The following is a 10,675-nucleotide window of genomic DNA, read 5'->3' on the forward strand; positions in this document are numbered from 1 at the left end:
ATTTTGTTTTTTTTTACCAAGTATCTTCCAGTAAGGTATTCCACAACCGGCAGTTATGATACTGATTCTCTCAAAACTCTAAGATCACATTAAGTGGATAGACATCTTAATCATATATTTTTTCTATCGTTTTTTAAAGGCTATTTTAAGTAACTAAATGCAAAAAGTATAACAACAAAAGCTAGAATTTAGATTTCAATGGTAAAATGAAATAATTGAACTTACAATACTTGCCACTACAGAACAACACTAATGCAAACTAGAATACCCTTCTTCATTCTAAGCGAGGTTGACTTCCATTTATTGCTTGCTGTATATTGGTAAGAATCAGTGACCATTGACCGTCAAACCGTTGACTGCAGGAGTCAAACTGCTTTCTTTAGTTTTCTCTTCATAGAATCTCCGGTACATGGAATCAACTTCGGTGAGATAGAATGTGCCTGGAGATAAAAGGCTAATATCCTTGCTTGTCACAAACTCCTTGGCACCATACCTATGCTCCATTAGCTTCAGGATTTCGACAAACTTCTCTGGAGGAAACTGCATTACAAAAAATTATGTACTCATCAAAATCTTCAATTGTATACCTATTAGAAGATGAAAAGTGATTTTGGAGAAGAATGAATCAGTTCTTCATTAGTCTCTTGGACTGAATCTATAGAGATTACAAGGTGTACCGATGTGAGTCAAATACATGTCAAACAGGTTCATTCTGAATACCAAAGAGAGATACGATCTAATATTTTTTTTGGTAATTATGTTCAATTTAAAATTAAACCTGAAAAGCACATCTGAAATACTTCAATATTTGACTAGACGTTTAAAGATCAATACCTCATGTCTTGATTTCAATTTTCCAGCAACATCCATCACTCGGGCAATGTTTGACAAGCTAAATGGATGTTGACCTTCGCTAAATTGCAAAGAAAACATTGTTGAAGTTAAGCCACTTCCATATGAGAATAATATCACCCTTTTTCCTGCCTGAAAATTGCAAAATGAAATTATTAGAGAGCACAAAGCATTGTTATGAGGATGCTTATATTTGTCATAGATAGTGATCAGAATATTTACCAATGTGCTATGCTTGTTATGAATAAGGGATGCAAAGGCTGCATAGAGAGACGCAGTGTACATGTTGCCAACTTGTTTTGGTATCAAAGTAGTTGGTTGTACCTTCTCATCATATAGAGGTTTTGCAACTTGCTGGGATGCCTACAAATAAAAAAAAGAAAATGTGTCATTGGAACTCAGAAATCAGAGTATTGCAGAGAATGAAGATTGGTTTATATGTACATGGAGTTTGTGACTCATGTGCAATCTGAATTGACTAAAATAATTAACAAATGTTAATACAAAACTGACACAAAAGATAACAGGCTAACAGACTTAACCAACTAACTTATTAACTAGTTCAAGTACTTGACAATCAGCTGGATGTATCACACATCATCAGCAAAAAGTTTCAAAACTGTCAATTTTAATAGAATTTTATTGAACTGTGAAATTTATAAACTATCCAAAGGTAAAAGTACAAATAATCAGTAATGTTACTTTTATAGGCTCTCAAACCTTTTCAAGATCCCGGCTTTGGTAGCTCTCGTTATCAGATAAAGTTGCAAATGGTCCTAGCTTTTCTTTTGCAACCTCATCCACAGCGCTGCAGTCATAATTAATTTTAGAACACCCGTGTATTAATTGAATAAAAATTAAACAAGTTTTTCAGATGATGGAGAAATGAAGAAGACCTAGGATTCCTCAAGAAGTCACTGAACACCAACCGAGCAAAACTTTTCTGTACAAGCTGCAGAAGCTAGAAGTGTTAAGAGTAATATACAAAAAAACAGGACAGACTAAAGGTTGACATATCAATGTGATACAGATATATGGGGAATATGTCACGCGGAGCATGATTAAGTGTTAATTGGGATATTAAATACTAAATCCATATGTCTAAACTACCTTGTTATACGGAGAGTGAAATACAAAGTATTCAGCATCAGAAATAGAAAATTGTTTTCCATGGAGTTTCTCATATCTGCAAAAGCAAATACATTCAGGTACTTGGTTAGTTAGTTATTATTAATGTTTTGAATACAAGACTGGTCTACTTAATACAAATATGAAAAGATAAACAAGGATGTATACATATTGAGAATTTGAATAATACTTTTGAAAAATGTGCTATTACATTCTACTTTGAGATTTAATATTATTATGAGTAATGCTATATGGCTTGAATTATTATTTACGAAACATCCACAAACTTTGATTCAACTAATCAAAGTCCATATATAAAGATACATAGGGAGATAAGGTAATGTGACAGAATAAGGAAAAGTAAATTAGAACATCATATAATTTTTCATCGGTGTCATTCACTGGCTATATAACATTAAGCATATTTTCTATCATTATATTATTAGATTTATTCATTAAAATGGCACTTTTCTACTACCAGGCAGAATGCTTATCAGATCAGCAAGCGCAGTTTCTCATTTGGCTTAAATTCCTTTAGTAGTGCAGTAAGCTCTTTCCCATTTGTAAATGCCCCATTTAGAATATCTATAGCCTAATGTTAGAATAATCACCTTGTCTAGACATAATTATAGCCAAATCAGATTACTAGTTTACCAAATCATTTAAGAATTTTAAGAGTAATTTAGTTGAGAAAAAGAAATTGTCAATAGTGGCCAGGTCAGGTCCAACTCAATTTGCATCAAGGCAGCGAAGTACTGAGTAAGAACATATGTTTATTGGGTTATTTGATCTGAATCATTCTACCAGTTTATCTTTAACCCGTTTCCATAATTATTGGCCCAATTTTCATAACCCTAGTCAATGTTATAGATAAATATGTTCATGAGAATTAAGATTAAAGTAAAACATACTTGTGATTGAAATGCTTATAGCAAGTATCAAGAGCCATGAGGTAACAAGTTTGTGAAAGCTTTCCGTCGACAACCTACAACATGAAAAATATGTGAATTTATTGTCGTTGGCATCCTTAGATGCTATCAGCAGGCGATTATGTTTAAAAGTAAAGAACTGACGAGAACAACAAATACTATCCTTCGTAGTATGTTCAGATCAAATTAAAGTTGCAAGGACTATATGATCATCACATGGTAAAAGAATTGGAAGTTACTTTTCAAATTATATGATTCCAAAAGTCAAATGTTCAGACAGAAATTAAAAGGAACTGAAAAGCTTACCGGGTATTCACTAGCAAGATTAGGTTTGTAAAAATCATAAGCATGAGACATATGACTTCCCCTCAATTTGCTTTCAAAAGACATTGGAGCATCAGGACCTATTAGCATGGCAATTGCAGCAGCTCCTCCAGTAGGTCGAGCAGGTCCTTCAGCATAGACCTGAGAAAGGAAATATCAAATCCAAATGCTTGAAATTGAACCCCCCCCCCCCAAATCATCCATTACAAAGATAATGTGCATGACTAGGAAATTATCTTACTGCACTATCAGTGCAGACAACAAGTCCATAGCGTCCATCCCATGAATTGCTTTCCACCCAATTAACACAGTTGAATAAAGCAGCAGTTCCTCCATAGCATGCATTAGTGGAATCAACACCCTCAATGTCAGTGTTTCCATATTTCTGTTTGTTTCAGACAAATAAACGAGTATTTTGTTAGATAGCTGCAGAAATAAATTGCTTGATATGGAAAATTGTAATATAACAGAACAACCCAATCCGATTATTAACATTAACGACTTCCTGTAATATATAAGACAGTGAAATTTTAATGGCTTTCCAAGAAGATGGTCACTGGTCAGTATCTGTTCTGATTTCGGAATCAGGACAAAAAGAGAACAGCTAGCTATAAGTATAAGCCATTTTAGCAGCTTGCTCTGTTTGACAACCCCAAGATTGAATGCTTCAGAGCTTCCAATCCCGGATTAAATACTTGAAACTAAGGTTGAATCATAAAGTAAATAGGCACTTAAATTGATATCTACACTTTTTTTTTTTGAAAGAGATATCTACACTTTAATCAGATGATTTGGAAAGTTAGTCTATTTTAGCAAGGAGAACCATATATCCAATATCCAAGTGGTTAGACACTGAAGGATACCTCAAAGATCTGCATCAGGAATGTCTTGATGGATTTGCTTTTGTCTATTACAGTCTCGCTGCCTACTTCCAGCCGACCAATTTGTTTCGGATCAATCTCATACTTCTCAAGAAGGGAATTAACCACTGTCAAACTGCAGATGCAATAATTAATCGTCAAGAGATGAAACTATGAAATGGTTGGTTATAAGATTGAAGATAAAGCTTCACCTTTGAAGTCCTATTGAATGTAAAACCCACAGAAAGAAGCAACCTTAGTGTAATATATTTTAAGCTGGTTGTAAATTGTACGTGTAGTTTACATAAGACAGGCAAAACAATACAACAACTAGCATTTTTGACCAGCTTTACATCCACTCAAAATTGATTCTTCGCAGTAAAAGCTAGTAGGAGTAGCTTCTCCTCTACAGCTTCAATCAAATCAATTCTGATTCAATGTGGAAACAAGTTTGGTTTCCAAACATGAACTATATCGATACTAAAAGATCCAAGGAGATAGAAAGATTTATTTCAACCTGAAAGTGACAATTTTTGTTGTACATAATGCAAATATCCAAACACCTTGACATGGTTTTAAATTGTTCAGGGCTGTATTTACCAGATCAACAATTTACATGTTCCCTAATGAGGGTCCACCAAACCATTATGTAAAGCTTGTAAGTTGTCAAACATACTTCAGAATGTACAAAATCTCGTATTACTACGATAGTCCAAACAATAGATGACAAGGATAACTAGTAGCAGGGATAGTAACTACAAGCAGGAATAACACCAAACCAAACCCACTGGCATTCAAACAAATAGTCCACACCACCAAAATACAAAAGCAGAGACAATCAAAACCAAAGTACATACCTCATTGAGATGACATCTTCTACATCGGTACAGAACGACATGCAATCTTGTCCAAGTCCAATGGTATATTTCCCTTTACTGGCACCATCATGAGCCTCCAAAGCTTCCTGCATATAAGCAAATATAAAGAAAATGAAAAACCTTCATTAAAAGAGGCTAAAGTAACTTAAATTTACAGTTAGATAGTAAATAAAATAAAATAAAACGAAACACATTGCATCAAAGGAAAGAACCACATAATGATGCAGCACAGGAATACGGTTCAATACTTTCTCTTACCTCCTCCTCTAGTCACACCAAACATGGAACATGTGTTGTTGTCAAGTGTTAATTAGTTTCATGGATCTGTTTTCCTACTTCTGATTATTGGCTATTATCTTACAAAAAAGTGAAAATGAAAACAAATCACTGAGGCTCCAGTGTCACTTTCCACCAAAATTGATTTAACATGCAATATATGGAGATCGTGACTTGATTTGATTAAATTCCATTTCCAGCACATTACATTACTGGTTACATGCTTAAAAGTAAGTTATTCTAGTCCTATCAAACACCAAACTACACGCCAATTAACTAGTTAGCTTAACTTAAGCATCTTGTAACAATTTCATTGTTCCGGAATCTTGGATCATGTAACAGAAACACATAACTTGAAACAAAATTCCAGTGAGGTAGCAAATTAAACTTGAAACAGAAAACAAGCAAATGAAGCAATTAACAGAATGAGAAGAAAGTGATGTTGTTGTTGTTGTGAATCGCACCTGCTGGACGCATGTGGGAGGGAAGTAGATGTCAAGAGCGAGAATCCCCACATTCTTTGCCATTTCTGGTTATCGGATCCAAATCAAAACCAGAAAATCGAACCTCTCTTCTTGCTCCAACGGAAGAGAGAAAGAAGGGTCACGTGGAAGTGTTGGTGAGTGTGTGTGTATATATAGCGATGATGATCAGTTGCAACTGACAACTAGGATGGATGGGAAGCAATTCATTTAATTTCATTTAATTTACGTATAGTATAAATATCAACTAATCAAGGGTGCCAAAAATGCAAACTTCGTGTGCGTGCTTCAGCGACAAATACAAACGAATTAATTATATCTTCACATCTCATTTTTTAGGTGTTGAGAGGTGGAGAAAGAGAGATGTAATTTGATTGACAGAGAAAAAAAAATAATAAAAAATGAAGGTGGAAAATGAGTGAAGATATGTATATATCATAACTCTTGTCAAAAAAATAACCTCACTTTTTGCTCGTGATCCATCACTTACCAAGATTTGGGAGCATAGGGACATATATGCATTGTCATGTTAATCAAAGAAATGCATATGAGTAGATGTCAAACAACAGAGAAAGAAACTCAAAAAGTGAATCTCAACTATTTTAAATTTAACCTGCCACACTTTCAAAAAAAAATTTAACATGCCACTACATGCACTAGGTGTGTTGAAGGGACACACAGGCCACATACAGCGACAAAATTAAGTTACTTTTTTTAATAACAATAATTAGGATTGGATCATTGGATGATAGTTGACACCCTGGCGATATGCAACTTTTATCCATGTGCCGTTTGCGAACTCGATCATGTTCTATGTTTCCCAAGTTATGTTTATTTATGGCGTACTAGCTACAACGGTAGAATCCGTTATAATCTCTTTTCTTTTAAAAACAAAAGAACAAACTTGCATTAAGAAATGGTTGGTAAAACTTAAAAAATCGTAGGTACAAATAATTAAAAACTCAACATCTCTTTGGTACGTATTTGTATTTCATATTGAGACATTGATACTATTTGATTGATGCTTGTCTTGACACTCCATCCAAGTCTTAGATGAATGCTTTCGTAAGAGAGGTATCAGGTATAGATTCGTGGCTTCTTGTCTTCAAATCAAATTTATAAGTAGCCATTAAATTAAGCACTTATAGACATAGTGAGGATTGCGTGATTTCACTTTGACTTGGGTGCGAGCTATATAGCTTGGAGTAACCACTAGAGTACTACAAACAGGTGACAAAATAAGTTTTACACCATCATTCAATCACATCCCTCCATTTTGTTAGCTCATAATTAATTTTAAATTTAATAATATCTAAAATAGAAAAATTGAAGGTTGTGATTGAATGATGATGTAAAACTTTTTACACCGTCGGTGCATAGACATTAATCTCTTATTCAAACTCATCAGGGAATTAAGACAATATTATTAGGATATAGAAACTTACCCTCAAATTCGTAACACATGAGTACGCAATGGGGGATTCTGTACACTTGTGAGTCGTGACTTGACTTTAAATGATCTTCCCACGCAATTGTTGCTGACTATGTGTGCAACTTTGTCATCTTTTAGATCATTTTGTAGGCAAATTTAAATATTTAATCGGAAAAATATATAAAATGGATATTGACAAGTTGGTCATCCAAATTCCTAAGGTAAGAGTCTCACTACAAGAAGAAATGGCTAAATTAGAGTCGCCTAACACGCCAATCATCTTAACAAGCGTGTAGCATCGGTTTAGTTTTTGTCTATACGATGATATGATTGACGCTGAAATAATAGCTTCAAGCTATTTAATTGAGTCACAGCGCTAATCTTGTAGCACGAACTTTTGCCTAATTAGCGTCGACAGAGTCTGACACTAATTAGCATTTTTATTTGGCTATATATACTACACCCTTTAACATTAGTAACATATATTTGACCATGTAATTTCAATTAGTCCACTTTATTTTGGCAGCCTCGCGCTTCACGTTGGCAAAAAACAAAACTCATTCACTAATAATCATAATAAACTAGTTATATTTTTCCCTCACCTCCCTCGCTCTGCACGAGACGCCCACGAGACGCATATGTTGTTTTAAAATATCCCCACGAGTTCACAGGACCACACTGTTACATTTTGAGGTCTTGGCTGCTGTATATTCACATATTTTAGAATGAGAAACAAGAAATAACATTTTATTATATATGTCATTTTATCACTATTTTAATTTTAAAAAATTCAAAATAAATTATATTAATCTTCCATTTAAAGTGTATATGTACTCTCCAGTTTAAATGGGTTAATTCTAATAAATGAAATAAATTAAAGTTTGTTAGACATCCAATTATATTCCACCAAATCATTAAATATAATCTTATTTTAATTAAAATTTACAGCAAATGTAACAAATTCTCCTATATGTTATATTGTTATTGGTTATCAATGTAAAATAGTTTTAACAACATATCCATTAGCAAAATGAAACGACTAAACTAATTTAACAAAATATACAGGCTAAATTAACAAAATTAAAATGAAACCTGATTTGTCCTAGTCTGCATGCTATCTACAGTAAATTTGTCCTTTGTCTGCATGCTAACTACAATAAATTTGTCCTTCCCAAAAATTTTAAATTTTCATAATTAACTAAGATAATTATCTGATTAGTTTATACTTTTCAATTTTAATAAAATAGTTGAAATTAAATATTTATTTAATTTAAATAATAGTAAATAAAAATATATTTTTTAGTTACATCAGAAATATAAATTACTTTTGTATTTGGGCTATCATACCGTACAGGATGCAATTCAAAGGCCCAAAAATCAATTTAAATCCATTCCTCTAGCCATCCGGCCCTTTGTGTGAAATGCCAGATTCTGAATCTTTAAAAAAGCAAAGGTTTGACCCAAAAAAAAAAAAAGCAAAAGCAATTAAAAATGAAGAACACTAATAAATACAGGGCTTAATTGCACTTTTCATCCCTGATATATAGCGCTTGTGCAATTTTGGTCCCCTATGTTTAAAACGAGCAATTTTGGTACACCAAAAATTAAAACGTGATAATTAAGTCCTTCTGTTAGTTTCCTTAACTCTGTTAGCCTACGTGAACATCCACACCACCCTTGAATGGCATGGAATTGCTATCCGCACCACCCTTGAATAAAATTATAAAGTAAAAGAATTGAAATAAAATAAAAATAATACATCATTGATAAAATAAAATCACTATTCTGTAAAAAAAAATATTACGTACTGTCCAAAAAAAATAAATATATTATATAACCAAAAACAAAAAAAATTCCTATTCCTCTTCTTCACCACCACTAACCCTAACATATTTGTCTGTTGTTCTTCACCAACACCACCACTCTCTTTCGTACAACCAGCACCAACCAGCACCCGTCCGGAACCAGGATCAAACGGCAGCTTTGACCACCATCGTGCCTGTGAGTACCGTAGTTACCCCCCGACCTTCGTCCCCACCGGCGCTCAGCAACTCGCACCACTTCGTCGTCGCCGTCCCAAACGCCACAACCCATCTCCGTCGCCGCTAAATCCATGTTTTCTACCATCCGCAACTTCTCTCCACCGCATTCCTATTCTTCGATCTGCCCTCCTCAATTGGGTTTTCCCAAGGATGAAGCTTGGTTCTTCGATTTACCTCCCTCAACTGAGTTTTCATCAAGGTTCAAGCTCTCAGAGAGCTTTGATTTTTTCATGGGTTTGATGACATGTACTGTTGCTTTGATGAAGGGGGTGATAATGGTGGGTCAGAGAAAAGGGATGAAAGGGGAGGTTAAGGGGTTTCGGGTTGATGAGCGTGGGAGGGAAAGGGGGAGGGCTTTGAGGTTGATGTTGATGTTGATGTTCCTGTTGTTGGTTTTGGGTTGAATTAATTTCTGAAATTGGTTTGGGTGGTGTGTAGTTTTTGGGTTCTTCAGATGGAAAGATGAAGATGAAGCTGAGATGATGAAAGGGAATATGAATATGGGCAATGGTTTTTATTTATCTATGAGTTTTTTTAAATTAATTAAATTTATTTATTTTAATTAATTACATGGCATCATAGTGGCGCACACAGTCAGATCCACGTCGTTAATGAGCTCCACATAGACAAATGATGTTAAGGATTTGACGGAGAACTAACGGAAGGACCCAATTGTCACGTCTTAATCTTTGGTGTACCAAAATTGCTCGTTTTAAACACAGGGGACCAAAATTGCACAAGCCCTATACATTAGGGACGAAAAGTGCAATTAAGCCTAAATACAGAGCAATTTTGACTAAATCCAGTTTCTTATACTTTACGAAAGCATGATGATGTAATATGACTGGAACTTAATAAGGCAGGCTAATAAGGTAGATTTAGTCTCTCAGAGAGCAATACTGTAAAAGTAACACAATGCTGACCTTTTTTGTTGATTTGCAAAAACCAACATCTTGAGGATGATGGCAGAGAACTACCTGCATTATTAATGTATCCAAAGTCCAAACCCTCTACTGTGGGTGGACAGGGTGGTTTTGCATTTTTCAAAACTGAAATAAAAGCTAAGCTTCTATCAGGTAGCTTTATAATAGAGAGCATTTACGACCAACAAGTATATGCATTGCATAATCTTTGAATGATAGAGACACTGTTATTCAACTACATAATAGAATACAAACCTATGTGACCAGAACTTACCACCACTAGTCAGATGATCATGTGTTATTGAGTGTCCTGGTTGTACCAGAGAAATTGCAGTTTTGACTGGCAATGATATGGTTGAAATACAATCAGTGAATAGCTTCTTAGATGCTAAACTTAAAATCCAGGACCTTCGTTCCTTGAGGTATTTTTTGGGGCTTGAAATTGCACGAACTAAGATTAACATTTTTCATAATCAAAGGAAATATACCCTAGAGCTATTGGAAGATTCAGGTCAATTGGCTGCAAAGCTTGTTTCAACTCCCTGCACA

At 34.4% G+C, this 10,675-nt stretch overlaps 1 protein-coding gene across 1 annotated transcript; it reads right to left on the reverse strand.

Moving 5' to 3' along the window:
• Positions 1-169: 169 nt before the first annotated feature.
• Positions 170-5,876, reverse strand: LOC130741138 (hydroxymethylglutaryl-CoA synthase). The gene is made up of 12 exons (XM_057593942.1): positions 5,712-5,876; positions 4,951-5,057; positions 4,097-4,229; positions 3,475-3,618; positions 3,216-3,374; positions 2,892-2,965; positions 1,963-2,038; positions 1,749-1,804; positions 1,573-1,660; positions 1,075-1,215; positions 835-984; positions 170-540 (listed from the first exon to the last, which is right to left on the reverse strand). Exons 1-12 carry the CDS (start codon positions 5,772-5,774, stop codon positions 328-330), a joined length of 1,404 nt encoding a protein of 467 aa, XP_057449925.1. The 5' UTR covers positions 5,775-5,876; the 3' UTR covers positions 170-327.
• Between the last annotated feature and the right edge of the window lie 4,799 nt (positions 5,877-10,675).

The sequence above is a fragment of the Lotus japonicus genome, chromosome 2 (genome assembly GCF_012489685.1).
Source record: "Lotus japonicus ecotype B-129 chromosome 2, LjGifu_v1.2".
Classification (NCBI taxonomy): domain Eukaryota; kingdom Viridiplantae; phylum Streptophyta; class Magnoliopsida; order Fabales; family Fabaceae; genus Lotus; species Lotus japonicus.

Coding starts and splice junctions, on each gene's coding strand:
- LOC130741138 (XM_057593942.1), bottom strand. CDS start 5,774: ATGGCAAAGAATGTGGGGATTCTCGCTCTTGACATCTACTTCCCTCCC. Junction 5,058..5,711: donor CTCCCACATGCGTCCAGCAG/GTGCGATTCACA, acceptor GCTTATATGCAG/GAAGCTTTGGAGGCTCATGA. Junction 1,216..1,572: donor AAAGCCGGGATCTTGAAAAG/GTTTGAGAGCCT, acceptor TTTTATTTGTAG/GCATCCCAGCAAGTTGCAAA.